The 20367-nt window shown below is 36.8% G+C and overlaps 1 protein-coding gene across 9 annotated transcripts in view; it reads left to right on the forward strand.

Moving 5' to 3' along the window:
- The window catches only part of USP34 (ubiquitin specific peptidase 34), a 111384-nt gene that overhangs the window by 52645 nt on the left and 38372 nt on the right, over positions 1 to 20367 (forward strand). For all 9 annotated transcript variants that reach the window (XM_077781979.1, XM_077781983.1, XM_021527492.3 and 6 more), the window contains exons 16-37: positions 265 to 479; positions 2200 to 2315; positions 2399 to 2526; positions 3792 to 3881; positions 4386 to 4481; positions 5527 to 5609; positions 6175 to 6329; positions 7194 to 7307; positions 8000 to 8099; positions 8244 to 8403; positions 8806 to 8932; positions 9029 to 9176; positions 10838 to 10938; positions 11744 to 11953; positions 12574 to 12699; positions 13364 to 13486; positions 13603 to 13686; positions 14003 to 14089; positions 15582 to 15782; positions 17138 to 17220; positions 18315 to 18355; positions 20126 to 20250. In XM_077781979.1, coding sequence (XP_077638105.1) covers positions 265 to 479; positions 2200 to 2315; positions 2399 to 2526; positions 3792 to 3881; positions 4386 to 4481; positions 5527 to 5609; positions 6175 to 6329; positions 7194 to 7307; positions 8000 to 8099; positions 8244 to 8403; positions 8806 to 8932; positions 9029 to 9176; positions 10838 to 10938; positions 11744 to 11953; positions 12574 to 12699; positions 13364 to 13486; positions 13603 to 13686; positions 14003 to 14089; positions 15582 to 15782; positions 17138 to 17220; positions 18315 to 18355; positions 20126 to 20250 — 2713 coding nt within the window. The remainder of the gene's footprint in view (positions 1 to 264; positions 480 to 2199; positions 2316 to 2398; positions 2527 to 3791; positions 3882 to 4385; positions 4482 to 5526; positions 5610 to 6174; positions 6330 to 7193; positions 7308 to 7999; positions 8100 to 8243; positions 8404 to 8805; positions 8933 to 9028; positions 9177 to 10837; positions 10939 to 11743; positions 11954 to 12573; positions 12700 to 13363; positions 13487 to 13602; positions 13687 to 14002; positions 14090 to 15581; positions 15783 to 17137; positions 17221 to 18314; positions 18356 to 20125; positions 20251 to 20367) is intronic.

Here is a 20367-nt window from a genome sequence, read left to right on the forward strand (position 1 = left end):
AATAAATAAGGCAGCATTTAAGAAAATGTTAAAAAATGTTGGAAAATGCTGCATTTAGTTAACACTAAGAAGCCAACAGAGTCATCATGCTAGTGAGACCTTTAGTTTACTTATCTGTAGTTGTTTTGCCAATTTGTACAAGGGCTGTTGTTCAAACAGATGATTAATTCTGACTTTAGCTTTAGGGAGATGTCTGCTCACTTGTGTTCAGCTATAAACAACTTCCTCTTTGATATTGTCCATTCTGATACTCTTCTTTTACAGACATATGGTTGATGATATGCTTAGTGCAGATGATGTCAGCTGCAGTAGTTCTCAAGTCAGTGCAAAATCAGAGAAAAATATGGCAGATTTTGATGGGGAAGAGTCTGGCTGTGAAGAAGAGCTTGTACAGATTAATTCCCATGCTGAGCTAACATCTCATCTTCAGCAGCACCTCCCAAACCTGGCCTCTATCTATCATGAACATCTGAGTCAAGGTAAGAGTTATAAAGGAACAACTGAAAAACTTAGTTTGTCATTTTGAATTAGTCTCCAGTAATTAAGATAATGAAATTATTTTAATAATTTATTTGTATTAAAAAAAAAAAAACAAAAAACAACAAACCAATGATGACTGCTGAGAACTTCATGTTTCTCCAAGAGATGAATTTTTGTATCCGTGTTCATTTGTCAACACAGAAACATTCATTTGTGTTTAGCTGTGTTTATATTTTTAAGTCCCCCACCTTTCCATGTAATCTGGAGCTTTGAATGCAAATTAAAACAAAGGCACAGAAGAACCTAGTAAGTGTTTTTTCCTAATAGGTTATTTAAGTGTAAAGAAAGGTAGTACTGAAATGCAAGACTCTCTTTAAAGGATTTTCCAGTCTAAAACTTTCTGCAATTTTCTGTGCTGGTGGGTGCACATTACTATGGTTTTGTACATTTGACATCATAAATTAACCTATAAATGAATTAACCATAATGGACTCTAGAGAAGATAATTCTGGAAAAATGACTTAAAAGATTACTTGATACTTTTGGGAGTTTGCTATAAAAAGGGCATTTTATGCTATTTCATCTTACACTGCTAAATCTTCTGGTTTACTTCAGGGTGCAATTTAAAATGCTCCTCAAACACTTCTCAGGAATTATATCATCTTTCTATATGCTATTTTGGCAGCTTTATTTTTCTCTTTTACCCTGGTTTTAAACATAATGGAGAGCAGGTTTGGTGAAAGGTTCATGTTTTTCTTTGCTGGCCTGCAAAAACCAAGTTTTGCTCTTGTCCAGCAGACAGCAAACCCAGTGCTTTTTATATATTTCCCTGACGTAATTGAATGAGAAGTTTTTATGATAATAATTTTAGCCTGACATTGAAAATTTGGATTTTTTTTCTACACTGCAGAGTTGAAGAAACTATTAAAAACTTCATAAATCTATAAATCAGCATATTTTTTCAATATTTTCCATAGATATTATTTGTCTAACTGAAGATTGAAATTACTGGTTGAGTGTGAGGCCTTCAGTGCATTTTATTTTTGACCCCCCCCTAGTTTTGCATGTGCAAATAATTACAGTGTTCTGTGTGCAGTCTGAATTTTCTACTTGACTTTGCTGTTCCATGAAAATAGTATTAAATACTAGATCAATGAATGGTGCCAGCTGTGGGCACAGAGAGGAAAGAAAATGTCTATCAGTGTTTATGAAAACATGATGAGTTTATAAAATCCTGCACTTTGATGTGTAGCACATGGAAAAATGCTGTTTGTTTTCCCTGGTTTTCAGTTAGATGAATGGAATCCTATAGTAGGAGGGGAGTTTATTGAAATGTGTTCCTTCCCTGCATTCCTGCCCTGGTGGTTATGGAGATAACTCTCTTTGGACCATGGCACCACAGAAAAGCTTAAGAAATATATTAATTGCAGTATGAATTAAATTAAAAAGCTATTACATCTTTTGTACTTCAGTGCTGTTTTTAATTGCACTTTGCCATTAGCCAAAAGCAGTGTAAATATTGGCCCAACTGCCCTGTTGGGTATGGTATGGTCTTTTAAGAACCCACATGTAAAAAAAGCTGCAATTACAATGTTGTTGCACTTTGAAATAGCCCAAGTTAACAAATAAAATGTGTTGTTGTTTGTGCATTTAGGCAATAATGTTCAATTCAGATGGATCCTTCTGTTTGTTCACTAATAGTCATTTTATTTTGTGCAGGACCAGCAGTTCACAAACATCAGTACAACAGCAATGCCGTGACAGACATTAATTTGGATAATGTTTGTAAGAAAGGAAATACCCTGCTCTGGGATCTGGTCCAGGATGAAGATGCAGTGAGTCCAATACCAGAAAACATTATTTTAAAAAAGAAAATAAATACAAAATATTCACTGACCTTTCTTTCTACTTGCTGTAGATTCATCTCTCTGAAGGGTTAATAAATGAGGCAGAGAAGCTGCTCTGTTCTTTAGTCTGCTGGTTCACTGACAGACAGATTCGAATGAGATTTATTGAAGGCTGCTTAGAAAATTTAGCAAACAACAGGTAACTTCAATCATAAATTATCTGTTTTATAAGTATGTTATTTTTATTTTTGCAACATACCAGAAATCCTAGTTGGCTTTAATGGTTATTTCATTATACAGGAAGACAAACTAGGCAAAAGCAAAATAATAAAAATAGTTTCCAAAGTGTTGTGGATGTTTCTGATGCTCCATTTCTTTTTGTTATGGTGTCCTGAATTTCTCATTTTATTGCATTTGTCTGTTCTCCCTTGTGCCAGAGCTTACTGCTTTCCTGCCTTTGGTAAAATCAGGTCAGCACCTCACTGAGTAGAGGGCAAGGTCAGGTGCCTTGGCCTGAGCATTTTATACTGAATATTCAGATTTTACACGCAAGTGGCTGAGCAGCAGACAAGTTCTTTTCCACCAAGTGTGTTAGGGGGTCTAGTTTTTGTGAGGAAGGAGCATCTTGACCTCAGAGAACTTGTTTTAATACCAGCCAAAGCTGTGAGATTGTATTGGTGAAAGTGGAATTTATTTTCATGGTACGGATGAATGCTAGACATCACCTGCTGTGTTATGGTGTTATCTTTTTGCTGAGAGCTGCTTTTGTGAGATGAGTTAGAAGCATGCTGAGAGATTATTCTCAGCTGTGTGTCCAAGGAGTTGCATGTAAAGAAATTGAAGTGTAGTTCAGGTTCAGAAAACTTACTGGTTGACTTGATGGGGCATTTCACAAGAGGACATGAGCCTGTTGGAGCACCTCCAGAGAAGTTGATGAGAGGGCTGGAGCCCCTCTCCTGTGAGAAAATCGTGAGAGAATTGGGATTGTTCAGCCTGGAAAAGAGGAGGCTTCAATGTCTAATTGTGGCCTTCAGTTCCTGAAGAGACATGTGGAGAGACTTTTTACAACAGCCTGGAGTGGCAGGACAAGGAGCAATGGCTTCAAAATTTAAGAAAGTATGTATAGATTAGATAGGAGGGAAAAACTGTTGATTGTGAGGGTGTTGAGGCCCTGGCAGAGGTTGCCCAGAGAAGCTGTGGCTGCTCCATCCCTGGAAGTGTTCAAGGCCAGGTTGGACAGGGCCTGGAGCAACCTGGAATAGTGGAGGGTGGAAGATGTCCCTGCCCTTGTCAGGGGATGGAATGAAGTGACTTTTAAAGTCCCTTCCAACTCAAATCACTCTATGATTGTGATTTACAGCACTTTCCTTTAGTTGGTTTGCTCACAGAAATGGAGCTTCTCAAAGGAATTTTTCAATCAATGATTTCAGTTTTGTAATAATCATGTGTTGTTTTCTCCCTTAGATCTGTAGTAGTTTCACTTCGTCTTCTTCCCAAGCTGTTTGGAACATTCCAGCAATTTGGGAGCAGCTATGATACACATTGGATAACAATGTAAGTAGCACCCTGTCCAAAGAATTTAGGGGGCGCTTTAGTGTATAAAACCCTTTGAAAGGTAAAGATAATACAGAGTTCAGCATTCCTTAGCAGAACAAACCATGTAACTGCCTGTTGTAGCTGTAGAGAATGGACTGACAAAACTTCTGAAAAGGTGACAGTGATAATAAGCAATTTTTCTTGGCCTTTTTGATGTGACATTTAAACGTATGCCCAGTTCCGAGTTAGACCTTTTCTGAATTAGGGCCTTTAGGAACAGTTTTCATGGGCTCCACAGGGAGTGTTCTGTCAGTCCTACACTGAAAATAACATTAGGAAACCATAAGGATTGCAAGGAAGAAGAGAGTACAGTACTGGAAAATGCTCCTGAGATGGAAAATTGAATGCTTACTCTGGAGAGTTATGTGTGTGCCATTTTTCTGTAATAGCTTTCTGCTTCTTGGGGCTTTTCTGATCTTTTTAAGCAAACCATAATACTTTCTGTCCTTTAAATTGCCACAGGTGGGCAGAAAAAGAACTAAATATGATGAAACTTTTCTTTGATAATTTGGTACACTACATCCAGGCAGTCAGAGAGGGACGACACAAACATGCACTGTAAGTACACAGCTGATGTGGAGTGTTTGATATTTTATGGTTTTAATCAGTGTTGCTGCTGATGTGTTCTTGTAAGTAAAGACTTTCTGTAGGGACATTTCTGGCTTAGAGAGACAAAAGTCTGTAAAAACATTTTAAATAGCTCCTTTTTCTTAAAAAACCCTAACTCATGTCATTTTTTTGTTAGACGTCATGTTGAATATTTGTGTGCAAATATGAAGGTTTTGATGTTCAAATTAATTTAGTGATTTTGTATACTAGAACTATTAAAATGTTTTAGTTTTAAAATTTGTCATTAGCCTTTGCATGATTTTTTTGTTTGAATACATCCATCTGCACATTCTAATCTGTGTGATTAAAATCAGGTGTATATAAACAAGCAATGCAATTTCCAACTCCCCAGTCCCAGAGGAAGAGACTGTTCATGTTTTGACAGATGTCAACGTCAATATGGGCACCCACATCTGAAAAATGTTGCTATTTGTGGGTCCAATTTATCTTCTTCAAATCTAACTTCACGCTTTATATTAGATGTTGCTTAAGTGAGGAGTTACTTAGGAAGGTGGGATCCTTTGAATTCAGGTAAAATGAGAAATTGTTCTGCTGCTAGAAATAAAGTCAATATTTTATGTAGGTTATGAATATATTTTTATAAAGAAATTGTGTCATTTGGAATGGAAAATTTAGAATAGAAATATCAGCATTTTACAACTTAGGGGAAAAAATAAGGTAGATCCTGCAAGGTGACAAAATGATACACTTGAATTGGACTGTAAGACCTAAACCCCACTCCTATTCCCCCTTCTCAATTCCCAAGAGAAAAAGGACTTTATCTAGTGACAACTGTTATGTCATTCTGCTGTTTGGGGTGGTTTTGCAACCTCTTCAGGTGGTGTTTGGGCCATACACTGAACTAGAAATTCAGAAAGAAATTTCAAAGAAACAATTATTTATGCTTTTAAGAGGCACATGGATGAGTAGGATAGAAGTTATGGCAATAAACAATGAAACAAACTTCCATTTTTTTGTCCAAATTTTCATTTAGATACAGCCACAGTGCAGAGGTTCAGGTTCGTCTTCAGTTTCTGACATGTGTGTTTTCAACTCTGGGATCCCCAGATCATTTCAGTGAGTATTTCAGGTTGTCTTACCACAGAAGCACCCCAGAGTAAGGCAAAAATACCTCTTAGCAATCCATGTCAGCTTAATATGTTATTTTAAACATACAATTTAGAATAATCTCTGAGACAGTTTCAAAAAAAGGAAGATTTTCTGGCAAAAGCACAGAACCAACATTGGAGTTCAAATTCTGTTGCAGTTCTGTGAGAACAAATTTTCATGTTCTCTGTGCTGCAGTTTTTCTAAAGAAGAGGATTGTAGTAATTACTAAAGGAAGATAATGCGTTATGTACTTATGGTACATAATTGTTAGTGTCCATAATGAGGTCTTTTACTGGAGTACTATATTCCAAAAAGGAATAATTCTTCATATTCCAATACTGTCAGAAATTAATTTTCCTTATGAAGAAAGAAATTACACTTTTTACAATTGATATTTGGGTGGTCTCACTATAGATAATGGAATTGTCATGCTGTGACCTGACAAAAGTATTAATATTTTTCTGTGTGTTCTTGGGTTTTATGGAATATTTGGTGTTATAAAGGATAGTTAAAAATACTTCCCCAATTGTAGGGCTGAGTTTAGAACAAGTGGATATCCTGTGGCACTGCTTAGTAGAAGATTCTGAATGTTATGATGATGCACTACACTGGTTCTTGAATCAAGTACGGAGTAAAGACCAGCATGCCATGGGTATGGAGACTTACAAGCATCTTTTTTTGGAAAAGGTATGTGCAGAGTTCAGTGCAGCCTTAAAATTCCAATAATGAATAGAATGTTTCATTCCATATCAGCACGGTTTATTGCATTTAAAATTGTTTCTGTGGAAATCATCTCTTCAGTAGTCCAGGAGGTCCCTGCTTGTCATGCAAAGGTTTTTCTCTGCTTGAAGAGAGGAAGGAAATTGATTAGTGGGAATTCTTTTCACACTACAATTTACCTGAGTGCTTCTTTACAAATAGCCCATGTGTTTGTCTGCAACTGTGTAGCATTTCATTTTAATTTGGAAAAAAATAAAACTTCACAAAACTATAGTTTGCTTTTTGCTGTACAGCTCCACCTGACTGGAAAATGGATTTTTCTTTTTTGGAGGAGCCTACAAATATCAGCAGTATAGCCACTGAAAAGACAAACATGCAGAGCTTTCTCCAAGGTGTTCTATCTGTTTTGACAGGTGACATTACAAAATTGATAGATTGTGCAATAATTAATGTAGTCTAGTTCTTTCCCAGGATTACACAGGTTTTTGTCTAGTTCTGCACATGTATAAGTTTTTTCTGGATGGATGGCACTTATGCTAACAAATTCTCCTGCTGTTGATAAGTTAAGCAGCTGATGTTAAAATGAAGTAACTTTTTTTCCCCTCTGCATTGTTACAGTTCAAATCAGTGGTGACCTGTTTAAGCCAATTATAGTTGATTTTTTTATTCTATCCAAAACTCAGGGTATGATCTTTTTCAAGAACAAATCTATTTAATCTACTACATTTGAGTGGGGTTAACAATAGCAGCGATGAGTAGCAACAGTGCTAGTGAAATAAATACCCTGTAATTACTCTGTTCCAGCATTGACATTTTTTTGCATTTGTTTAGATGCCACAGCTAAAACCTGAAACTATCAGTATGACTGGACTAAACCTCTTCCAGCATTTGTGTAATTTGGCTCGACTGGCTACGAGTGCTTATGATGGTGGCTCCAACTCCGAGGTGAGCCTGGATTCTGTCTCTTGCTTTTCTTCTCTCTGGCACATGTGGATTTTGTCTCTCAAGGCAAAGATAGGAAACCATCAAAAAGTGATACCTGTTGCCTGCATCTCTTTGTGCAGTTTATCATATTTTATCATAACTGAGCTATATCCACTGTTGAGTTTAAAAAACAGCTTTGTAACATTTACTTGTCTAATGAAGAAGAGTCAAATGACATTCTGTTACTCATACTTAACTATGACTAAAAATGTGTTGTAAAATGTGTCTCAGTTTATGTATTGTGTGCTGTAGGAGTTTTTTATCCAGAGCAATTACTTCATAAATAAAATTATATTTCAAATATATTCTCTGAATTGATTTGAGGCTTTTTTTTTTTTTCTTGCAATACTGATTGTAGTTGTGGTTTTAGGGTGTCATTTGGAAGTACTCCTGTTAGTCAAAAATGAAATTTCGCTATTTTGAATTTCAGCCAGTTCTCCTCATTTTTGACTTTGAAAATGTTTCTGAGAAATTTAGAGTTCTGTATTAATTGGTGTGTGCAGTGATGACAGTGCAAGCAGTGGAGAAAGTGAGATGTTGTTAATGATTGAGTCAAGAGGTAAAAAGAATGTCTCAGATCAGAAAACCCTCACTCCCAGTAAAATAATGAGGCAATATTTTGTTTCTGTGCTCGTTTTCCTTTTGTCCAACAGCTGTGTGGCATGGACCAGTTCTGGGGCATTGCTTTAAGGGCACAGTCTGGAGATGTCAGTCGAGCAGCCATCCAGTACATCAACTCCTACTACATTAATGGTATCAGCTTTCATTTTGAGCTTTTATTCTTTTACTGTTCACAGTGCTGTAAACAATACCCAGCACTATCCTTTTATTATGAGTAGTATTAAAATGCATTGTTCCAAAGCTGTGCCTATAAATTGACTTGAACTGGTATTGCAGGTAAAACTGGTCTGGAGAAAGAACAGGAATTTATTAGCAAGTGTATGGAGAGTCTGATGATAGCTTCGAGTAACCTGGAGCAAGACTCTCATTCAAGTCTGACCATTATTGAAAGAGGGCTCTTAATGCTGAAAACACATCTGGAGGCTTTTAGGAGAAGGTAAACAACTCTATTGATATATTTGGATGTAGAATTTATTTCTATTCCTCTTACTATAATGATGAGTGTGTTAAGAGTGATCATTAATTTAAGGAGTGGTTTCTTTGTGTAAAGGAAGGAGAGTAGGGAATAATTGTGAAAGATAATAAAGTTTAAACAGTTAACAGATTTGGCCTTTATTCTTGTATAAAAATACATGGATGTGTTCATGTTTCCCCATCCCTCAACAAAGAAATTTCTTCAAAGTTATTTTAATTTTATTTGAAACATAGCAAGGCTGTCAATAACTTCCTGTCATTGAAAAAAAAAATAACATTTGCAGGTTTTGCCTTTCATTGTTCAGCAAACATTTGTGTCAAATAGGCTTTGACAAAAACACTTATTTGTTTTTCCCTGCTTAAGGTTTGCATATCACCTGAGACAGTGGCAGATTGAAGGCACTGGCATCAGCAGTCACTTGAAAGCCCTGAGTGACAAACAGTCGCTACCTCTAAGGATTGTCTGTCAGCCAGCTGGACTTCCTGACAAGGTGAGTAAAAATTCCTTTTCCAGGCACACCCTCCCCTGCTAAATGCTTGTAATTCCACAGATCTCTTGAGAAAATGAAATGCCTCTTTTCTTTCAGATGACCATAGAAATGTACCCTAGTGATCAGGTGGCTGATCTCCGAGCAGAAGTCACACATTGGTATGAAAATTTGCAGAAGGAGCAGATAAATCAGCAAGCACACCTTCAGGAGTTTGGCCAAAGCAGTCGCAAAGGGGATTTCCCTGGTGAGCTGTTCCTACGTGGAGATTTTGCCTTTACAACTTAAATGATTGTGGGTTTTTTTTTTGGTTGTTTTTTTTTTTTTTTTTGGCTCAGATGGCCCAGCTAAGCAAGTATTATGATTTATCTTCTTTACCTGTAGTTCAAATTAGTATTACCCTTGCTTCTAATTAATAGTGTTGTTTCTAAAGCACTACCATTTATTTGAAATTGCAAAGAAAATGTAAATCCTTTAAGTCCTTGAATCTGTTCAAATTCTATGTTCCAATAGATTTTTTTTCTCACATTACTTTTCTTCTTGTTTTTTGAATGATATTATTTTCTGTAAACTCTAGATTCTTTTGCACATACCTCGATAAAATTCTCCATTTCTGTGTATCTTATTCTGTACTTTATCTGATTAATACACTTCTGGCTCTGCCATTTGATTCAGAGTTTGAAGCCACGATTGAAATTCATAATTTATGCTCTGTATACATGTGTTGCAGTCAGGTGGAAGATTTTTCTTACTCCTACAATTGCTTTTTAATTTATGGTCATCCAGTAGCAGAAATTATTATTTGTTCTGCTTTGAGGCTCCTAATTTAGAATGTCACCTTGCTTTGTGTAGTGAATATGCATCCTCTTGTTGTTCCTTCTTTGTGTTTGTGAGTGAATGAAAATTCCTGCTTTATCCTTCCTAGAGGATGTTACATCCCTGATACTATATATTACAGCATTTTTATCAGTTATTGCTGTTCAAAATGTTTTCTGAATTATCTTTATGTTTTCTTGGATTTCTTTCTCATTATAAGCGTGAGTTAGCATGTAATGAATAATTATCTGAATAAATTCTGTCGGTGAACAGTTCTTTCCAACACTGCTGTTAGTATATGTTTAAACATGATTCAGACTTGCTCTTCACAGTTTACCAGCTTCTAAAAACCAGGTTTTAATGAGATACAATGCAAGTAAACCAGACTGAATTTTGGACACATTAATTGCCTTCTTTGTAAAATCCTTTTCCAGCTAGTCATCAGAAGCAGTTTTAGTAAAGAAACTGTCTTGTTTTCCACCACATAGCAGAAAATAATTATTTTTGTTGTAACTGGCATTTTAGAAATGTGGTCATGTTGGGCAAAGTCTGCTTGTTAGAAGAGAGGCTTGGTTGTCTGCAACAAATGGAATTTAATTCTTAATCTTTTAATGGTTCAGGTTTTTTGTTCAGTGTTGAGTTCTTTGCAGGGTGTTCTCAGTTTTTACCTTCTGAAGTGGGTGTGACTTCTTTGGTTCCAACTTACACTTAAGTAAGATTAATCAATGCTTCTTTGACTTGACCACAAGTGTATGGTACAAGGGCGTTTTGTTGACGATCACAATCATTTTCTATTATCCTTCTGTGGCATAGTGTCATTTACTACAAAAAATATGGAAGGCATGTTTGAATTTGTATTATAAACACTTCACTACAAAGTTGGATGACCTGGTATTGCAAAGGTTATTTGTGAATACTTGCAAGTAAATTTAGTTTAATGTAATAACCACTTTTCTTGAGGAAATTGCATCAAGTTTTTGCCTCTACTGAGGCAAAAAACTGTGCCTCACATAGTTTTAATGTGTACTGTTAAAACAATGAAACTGAAGCTAGGATTCCAGAATATTGCTGAAAAATAGGCTTTTATCCTAGGTGGCCTCATGGGACCTGTGAGAATGATTTCATCTGGGCACGAACTGACAACTGACTATGATGAGAAAACGCTCCATGAGCTGGGGTTTAAGGATATGCAGGTACTGGCAGCATGAGAGCAGGCCCTGGGAGCAGTGGCCAAGGCTTGGTTTTTGTGTTCTGCAGCTGATTGCTCTGCTGAAGGGTGGTGTGGGTGTGATCAATCCCTGGGGTGATACCAGCTCAGGACTGGAGTCTCCCCAGCCTCAGGGACAGAACCAGGAGTGTGATGCCTTGGGAAGGCTGACCTAGAACTGAGGATGGACAGAGTTAAAGAATAAAGTAGGGATTTATTAAAAGGATATCGTTAATGGATCCACCTTGGGCAGTACAAGAGCCCAGCCAGGGCTACACCCAAAATGGTCACAAAATGGACTGGACAAAAGGTCTCTCACTTTTATAAGTTCTGCTCCATTTGCATATTGGAGTTAACTTTCCAATTACAGCTTCAGCCCATGAGGTCCCATCCTTCTTGTTTTTCTCTCTTCATTCTGCTGTTTATGCTCTTGGGCCTGAGGTTTGGATCATTTGTCCTTGGTCCCCAGCTAGAAGGGATTGTTTTGTCTCCCTGCTCTATGAAGAGAGCTCACCATCCCTTAATATGAAGCCCCGGCCCACACACTAAAGCAGTACAGAATTTTGAAAATATGAAAGCTAAAATCTGAGACATAAAGTGTAGCTACACCATGAATGCCTTAACTGAAAGCAAACCCAAACTTCATTTGTGGCACTTGCTGAAAATGCTGCAAAGCCAAAATTTGACTGCAAAACAAAAATTTGTCTTTAATTTTTTAATTCTGACCCTTCTGGAAGCGTTCTGTGGCTTGTCATAAAGTTGTCTCTCTGCTCCTTGTCTGTCTGTTCCAGATGGTGTTTGTGTCCCTTGGTGCCCCCAGGAGAGAACGCAAAGGTGAAGGTGTCCAGCTCCCAGCTTCCTGCCTACCTCCTCCTCAGAAGGACAACATTCCAATGCTTTTACTCCTGCAAGAACCTCATCTTACCACCCTGTTTGATTTGTTAGAGATGCTGGCCTCTTTTAAGCCTCCTTCTGGAGAAGTGGCTATGGAAGATAGTGAGGTAATTTAGAGTAATTTTATTAGAACAATTACATTTAAGTCTTACTTCATTTGATCTGGTTTTCCTGTGTAGCCTGTTTTTTGTCTACTCTGTTCAGTTGCTAGAGATGATTATTCCTATTCATTCACATGGTAAAATCTTCATAATTCTCCTTTGTTCTTAGCAATAATATTATTCTGATACATATGGATGTTCTAAATATTGTAGAAGCTATAAAAGCAATTTTTAAGAAACAATATTGATGATTTAAGTAGATGTGGTGACTCATAATGGGAATTGAGTTGAAGAAAGGTTTGTAAAGTTTTATTGCAAAAACCCAAGCTTTGTCTTGTATACCATCATTAGCTTGAGGGAAATTAAATCATATATAGTGCATTTGAACCTGTAATTTACTTATAAGTTTTATTTGCATTTAAATATTTTTAAATATGTGATATGATTTAAAAATCATGTAACTTAGTTTCTTGCAAGTTGAGACCTCAAATACCATGTCCTAATTACGGATTTAGTTATTAGATAGGAAACAGCTTATTAACTACAAATAAATACATTTTTGGGCTTTGAAATGTAATTTTCTCAAAGAAGTTAACCATAAGAATGGTTATGGTTTGGTTTGTCAGAGTGCAAGGTGTGAAGAGCTCCATCTCCATGCAGAAAACTTATCCAGACGTGTCTGGGAACTGTTAATGCTCCTACCAACATGCCCTAATATGCTGCAGGCATTCCAGAATATTTCTGATGAGCAGGTGAACAAAATTTTGCATGTTTATCTTTATTATACTTGAATTTTTTAGCATCCAGTGCATTAGTTGAAATTTCCCCAAATAGGAATGTAACGTAATATAACATAAATGTAACATTTATTTTGTAAATTAAAAGAATAGTCAGTACTAATGTTCAGTCTTTTTACTTGAATTGAAAGAGCAGTTTCTTCAGCTGCAGCCTGGCTTTTAACACTGTGGCTGTTGTGACAGTGATACTTTTGTACTCTATTGCCTCAATTAATAGCATGGGTTGCTTAGAAGCACAGTTGATTTCTTGTCCTACAGATAAAAATATTACTCAGCCTCTTTAAAAGCACTTGAAATTATATTCTAACAGATTTTGGATATTGCAGCTTTTTATGCACACATGCATCAAATTTTGGTGGCAGTTAGAGTGTGATGTTTGCTTTCCTCGAATGTAAAATTGTGTGTATTTTAGCATATAGTAATGTTGCCTTTTCATTATTCAGGTTGTTAATCATGTATGGAAATCTGCTTGAAATTGTCTAATTTCAGATAACGGATTAAATTAAACGCCAAATAATTTGTCCATGCCACTTGAAAAATCCTCCCCCTGAATTTTTAGATAGATGAGCATTACACATAATTGTATTAATTGTTTTCTGTCTTTTTTTTAACTTTTAAGGGTAATGATGGCTTTAGCTGGAAGGACCTTCTACGAATTAAAAGTGCCCATAAACTTTTGTATGCCCTGGAGATTATTGAAGCTTTGGGAAAGCCCAACAGGAGGATAAGACGTGAATCTACGGTAATTTTTTTGCACAGAATCTCTGTGTTTCTCTGAACCAAAGCATATATTGATTATTTATTTTATAATATTCCAATTCTTTAGCTGTTTTTACAGTTCATCTTGTTTATATTTAGGGAAGTTACAGTGATCTTTACCCAGACTCAGATGATTCAAGTGAAGATCAAATAGAAAACAGTAAAAACACATGGAGTTGCAAGGTTTGTTTTTCCTACAGTATTCCATGATACCTAAGACAGTTTTTCAAGACATATATAAAATAAAAACCCATTTAAAACATTATCTGTCTTAAAATCTTTTATCTCAAATTTAGAGATAACATTTGCAAGTTTTTCTGCATTATCAGGCTTGTAAATTTGTGGTAGCCATGTACAATTATTTAATTTGCTTTCATAAAATATCTAGATGAATAGTTTATAATTTATTTATTATTAAAGCTTAGGTTGGTATCTAACTGATCTTAGTGGTATTTCTGTATCTGCTTTTTCTCACATTGGTTCTATAATATACTTACAGTTTGTTGCTGCTGGAGGGCTCCAACAGCTACTGGAAATTTTCAATTCTGGAATCCTAGAGCCTAAGGAACAGGAATCATGGACTGTGGTAGGTGTTCAGTCACCCTTTCCCTCCAGAAGAATATTCCTGGTATTTGTAAAGACATTTAATACTTTGAGCCTTTGTTACAGTTATTGTTCTGTTGTGAAATAGATTCATTCTCTGATTGAGACCACCAGAGTCTATGCAGTAGCATCTTTTTTTGAATATTTTATATTCCTGGAAGAGCTTATTTTAAAAACAAAAGTATACATATAATTCTGCTTTTTTATGTTTTAAAACCACCCTTCCTGTTTTTCTGTGAGTTTTGGGGAGGGCTATCCATTCTTAAAATTGTAGCTCATGGAACCTTTAGAGGGAAAAAACCTGTGTTCCATCCTCAGGAATGATTGCAGCTGCATTGATATTACTGTAACAAATCATACTTTTTTAAAGAAATCAAAAGTAGCCAAACAAGAATGGAGTGTTCATTTCTGCTCTTTTTTTCCCCTGCTTATTTTAGGGAAGGTTGTTATTTGGAGAATTATTTATTATAGTCTGTGTTAAAAGCAGTAATCTGTTAATTATCTTTCCCTTATCTACGAGGCTAAGAAATACCATTTTCCATTGCTGTCAATGAGACAATTAGCATAGTGGCTGTGGTGCTAATAAAGACACTCTTCAATAGTTAACATGTTATATAAGGATGACTAATAATCATATTTTTCATTATTCTATCATTAGTTTTGAAACATAAACTTTAAGGAATTTAGAGATTTTGGAGGAGCTAAGATTTTAATTAGAGATAAGCCTTACTAGAGTTAATTAAAATAAATGAGTAGGCCTTAATGAAGTTAAGAGTTAGTAGTTAACTAATAATTGATTGCATGTCAACTCAATGTTTAGTTAGCTGGGTTTATAATGAAGAATATAGCAACTGACAAATAGCTTTTAGGAACATACGACAATTGTGGGCCTCTTCTGTTCTGAAGACAATTGAAGACAAGGAATGGGTATTCTACCACGAGTTCATTTGTCATGTTTGCATTGTAAAGGTAGAAAGGTCAGAATGAGGAAGACTTCATTTACTTCCTCATTTTGGGACCCCTCCCCATGAAAGGGACCACCAACCCATTTCAAGGAACAAACCATGCTTGCTGAATAGCTTTTGAAGTGATTAGCATATGAAGCGAGGAATGGGATGTACCAAAATGACGAGTATGTATTTGTATTTTGGGTATTCAATACTTGGATGGATAAAAGGACTCTGTAATCACCTGGAAGCTGCAGTGTGTATTTGTGAGCTATCCCACACACAATAAACACACCCTTTATAACTTTAAACTGTTAGAGAGTTTTTGTCTGTCACAGTAGGATATCGGTACTAGATCAATATCCATATTTCTTTAATAATTCAGTTTGAGCTAAATTCAAGTTTCTTCTAGTTTTTTCTTCTTTATACCTTGCTGAGATTTTCAGCTGCAAATTCCATAGCAGGCATTAAATTATGTGTAAAATAAATCCCTCAAAACTGAAGATTTCTTTTCCTTCCCCTTCCCAGTGGCAGCTGGACTGTCTTGCTTGCTTGCTGAAGCTGATCTGCCAGTTTGCAGTGGATCCCTCAGATCTGGATTTGGCTTACCATGATGTCTTTGCCTGGTCTGGGGTAGCAGAGAGCCACAGGAAAAGGACGTGGCCGGGCAAATCCAGGAAGACGACCAGTGACCACGTCAAGGGCCTTCATATCCCTCGGCTGACAGAGGTAGGAGACACACAGAGGTTCCGTGAGCTGTAGGAAACTACTCCTTTTCTAAAAGAGCAAATGGGAAGTCCTTATTTCAGTAATAAAAGTATGTAGTGAAAAAGCTAGTAGTACTAATTTCTCATAATATAATTGATCTCGGTAATATAATTTATCTCTTACTTGTTCTCTAGAAAAGTGTTTTAATAGTTCTAAGCCTAGCAACTAAAAGGTGTTTTTTGGTGATTGATGAACACATTAAATGGGAATTCAGAATTCCAGTGCTTTGTCCCTGTTTCTTAGATTTTGTTTTTTAAATTGATCAGTCCTTTTTTACAGTAACATATTATTATTAACCTATATTTATAACATGAGCTGCCCTTGTCCTTGCTAAATCCATGTTGGATTCCTTTAGTAAGCACGAAAATAACTTTATTAGTGATATCTGAGTGAGTGTGAACTTACCTGCAGCTGTAAACCTTCCTGCCAGATTCCTGCATGCTGATTTCCTAGAGCAGGCCAAGCACTTGGGATATTTTGGCATCAGGGAAATGTTCAGTGTAAATCAACTTTCTTGGGCACAGGACCAGATGTGACTGCCCAAAAGGGCAAGTCTGAACTCTGAGCTGGAGCCAAACTTCCCATTTGTTTTACCTGGAAAGACCTTAACTATTTTATAAGTATCAGCCATTTTTGACAAAACAAATCCCTAAATAACCAGGGCTACTGTCACACCAGGAACTTACCAAATATATTAAATTTTTGAACATATAAACAGTGCTGTTGCTTTCTCTAACTGTTTTTAAATTTTTAGTTGTCAATTGATTAGTATTTTTGATTCTTGTGGATTTGATATTTAAGTATTTCAAGGTTTTCTTCAGACTTGGATTTTAAAATTCTATGTAGTCTGTTAGATTTGCTAAAGATGAATACTTTAAGAGAGTGGTTAGTCAATAAAATGTGTTGATCACAGAGGCAGGTAAAATTTAAGTGTCCAACCTCATCCCCAGCCCTGTCTCTTCAAACCTAAGTTTTTTCAAAGGTAGTTTATGCTTTAAAAAAAAATAATGTGCTTTTACTGAGAGGATTAGATAAATGCTTGATTTTTTCTATTCAGTTGAATTGTCTTCTTTAGAGAATGAAATTTTAGCATCTAGACCTAGTCAGTGAAACATGGGATTTTAGCTCTGCTTTAAAAAACACAATAAACTGTTAACTGTGAAGATGCTGTTATTTGCCTTTGGCCCTTCCTCCCTCTGCACAGGTGGGTTTATTTAGATTCACACAGTGTGTATAATTGAAAAACAGATCAAAAAGCTTGTTGTTATATTAACTTGTTGTTTTTTTTTTTTTTCTTTCAACTTCAATTTTTAAAGGTGTTTCTTGTACTTGTCCAGGGAACCAGTTTGATTCAGCGACTTATGTCAGTTGCTTATACATATGACAACTTGGCACCTAGGTACAATATCTTTTTATTTTTGTGATAAAGCTGATCGAGTGTGCGCATTTTCATCGCTGCTTTCGTTCACGACCCCAGGGCTCTTCCAGCTGTGCTCCCATTGACAGCCACATCAGAGATTGAGCTCCACAGGCTGTAGACTTGCTTTTCTTAGTCACCTCCTGCAGTGGCAGAGAGGAGAGGGGTGAGAACTCTGTGGTCAGAGTGTAAGGCATGGATGTATAAACTATAAATGATGTGAATTCTCATGCCAAAATCCCTTCATTTTCTCCAGAGCATTCTCAATTTCAAGGCAGCGTAAAGGAGAAATTAAAATAAATTCACTTTCATGTTGCTTGGTTGTCCGTCAGTTTTGACTTATTTTTCCCATCCTACTGATACTGAAGGCAAAATCTGACCTATTGGAGATTTTGGTCCTGTTGCCTTTTTGTCCTGAGAAAAGCAATTCTGTGTAAGGCTGCATTGTGGCAGGCAGACTGATTCTGGGGAGGTCAGGTTTTTGCTACATTGGAGGTGTAGAATTGATTCCAAGTGATGGATAGTTGTTTTACCATGTTTTTAAAAGATTGTTAAGGATATTCAGAACATTTCCAGTCTGCAGATGTGCTTAACTTTGACCTCTAGTTGAGTTGCAGGAATAAGTTTTAAGTATCTATGCTATATTTTTGGTTTCCTAACTTTTTATTGTCATTAATAAAAATGGAGGTAAATAAATATAAACATTTAAAGTTTGCAAATGTTTATTCAGAGTGTGGTTTCTTTATGAAGAAAACTTGATTTCCTCTGTACGGGTCAGCTCTTAGCTCTGACATCTCTGTTTTGGATAAAATAAAGAAGGGGCTACGGGTATTTCTCCTTGGCTTTTAATCTTGTAGTCAGTAAAGCTTTATGGGGGTAATTGGAAGGTTTTCCTAGTTTTATTATTGTTATTATAATATTGAATACTGCAAGCAATGAATCCTTTTAAGATGAATGATTTTCCAAGTGGTTACTTAAGAGTAACTGTGTTGTGCCTTCTGTGTACTTTTATTTCTGAGTGATAATCTGTTATGTTCTGTGATAAAATTCAAATAATTTTCTCTTCTTTCCATCAGGGTGTTGAAGGCTCAGTCTGATCACAGGTCGAGGCATGAAGGTCAGTGCTGCAAAACACCTGTGTAAGGAGCTAATAATTGGGATGGCAAATTGATGAGAATCTGTTATTTTGATTTATTCCAGCATTAGGATGGTGGAAAGACTGTGTTTTACTGCAGGAAATATCCATGGTTAAATATAGATCCAGGAAATATCCATCATATTACTGCAAGGAAATATGCATGGTTTCTGAGTGAAATCCAGTCTGGGTTTTCTCCCCCAATCTGGATTCAGGGTGAAATCTGGTTGTAGTTATTCCCGATCCACTTTCCAGTGGAAATCCAGTCCATGTTTTCACCCATCCACATTTTCCCTGAGCCAATTCCCAGAAGAAATCCGGTCCAGTTTTCCTTCAATCCTAATTCCAGGAGAAATCCAGTCCAGTTTTCCTTCAATCCTCATTCCAGGTGAAATCCAGTCTGGGTTTTCTCCCAATTAAGCTTCCTAGAGAATTCCTGTCTGGATTTTTTTTTGCTCCTGTTTCTGGCTGATATCTCATTGAGATTTTCCCAGTCCTCTTTCCAGGCTAAATCCCATCTGGATTTTCCCCCATTCCTGCTCCCACCCCTCATCCCCAAACTTTAAGAATAAGAAGGGGGAGAATTCAGTTTTATTTTGGGAGTGAAGCTGGGGCAGTGGTTGGAAGCATCTTCTGCTCAGAGAATTTTTCCATGGGTAGCAGCTACTTCCCTCTTGCCAAAACATTTCTTACTGAGCTTGTGGCAGAAATTCCATGTGAGAATTTTCAGCTCAGGTTGTATCAATGAGGAGAACAGCAAATTCAAACAAATCTCGCACATCATTTTATCCTGCATTAATAACCAGTGACAGAGGTATGCAGCCAGGATCCTATCAGAATGTAACACTTTGCAAAGAAGAAAATAGGAAATTCAGGTGGAAGTAGAAGATGAGGGGGCTACCAGGAGTAAACTCTTGTTGCACCTGAAAAATTGATATTAGACCTTATTCCAAGAACAGCTTTCTTTATTCTGCCAAGAGGAAAAGCTTCATTGGCAAGACAGTTGGGGTCCTATCCCATAAAAAGCTGTTCTGGACACCCCTGGACACATCTGTAATTGGGTGTTCAGGCCTTGTTTGCTTGGGAACAAATCTCAGCAGATATTGGCCCCAGAAATTGCTGCCATTCATTTGATAGGTCTGTGCTTGGGCTCTTGCTGCTGGCAGTCCCCTCTCCTAAATAATGAAAGATGAGGAATGGTTTCTCTGTTGATAATGCCTTTGAAAATTGGATATTTGAAAGTGCAGTCCTTGAAAGCATGCTGGCTGTATTACCAGAGGAAAGGTGACACTGGATGGAGTCTGAAGCACTGCAAAATTTTCATTCTAATTTCATTACAAAGACACTACCTAAGAAATTCCAGATTTGTTTAGGAGCTGCAGGGTGATTGCAATGGAACTTTTATTTGAGGCAACACAAACGTGGCCACAGAAATTAGTACAAAACAGGAAATAAATGTGAAGATGTTATGCAAAGGACCAGCTCACGGGTCAAGAAGTAGAGGTTTAGGAAAGTACTGTGGCCCTCACTAATAATATTTAATCTAATTGGATGGTCATCATTTAACACAGTGGTCAGTATTTAATCAGCATATTGGTAAAACTCTGAGGTTTTTTGTATCCTTAGTGCCAAAAGAGATTTTGTCTTGCCTGTTATTGTGACTGAAATAAATGTCACTTTGGACTGTGCAACCCTTCTGCCCAGAAAGCCTTTGCTGTTGCTTACAGTGGGATTCCTCTCCTCCTCCTGCAGTCACTCACTATTCCATGTGGCTCTTGGTGAGCTGGGCTCACTGCTGCTCCTTGGTGAAATCCAGTCTGGCTGACAGTGACCATTTGCAAGACTGGCTCAAGAAACTCACCCTTCTTATTCCAGAGGTATGGTAATGGGGAGCTTGGTACATTCCTAATTGGTGTCATTACCTTTGGGTTGCCATTAATCCAGGACATGTGTTTTCCTGCTAAAAGTGGCAAGATCTGCTTCAGTTCCTTGCA

The sequence above is a fragment of the Lonchura striata genome, chromosome 3 (genome assembly GCF_046129695.1).
Source record: "Lonchura striata isolate bLonStr1 chromosome 3, bLonStr1.mat, whole genome shotgun sequence".
NCBI classification, from domain to species: Eukaryota; Metazoa; Chordata; class Aves; order Passeriformes; family Estrildidae; genus Lonchura; species Lonchura striata.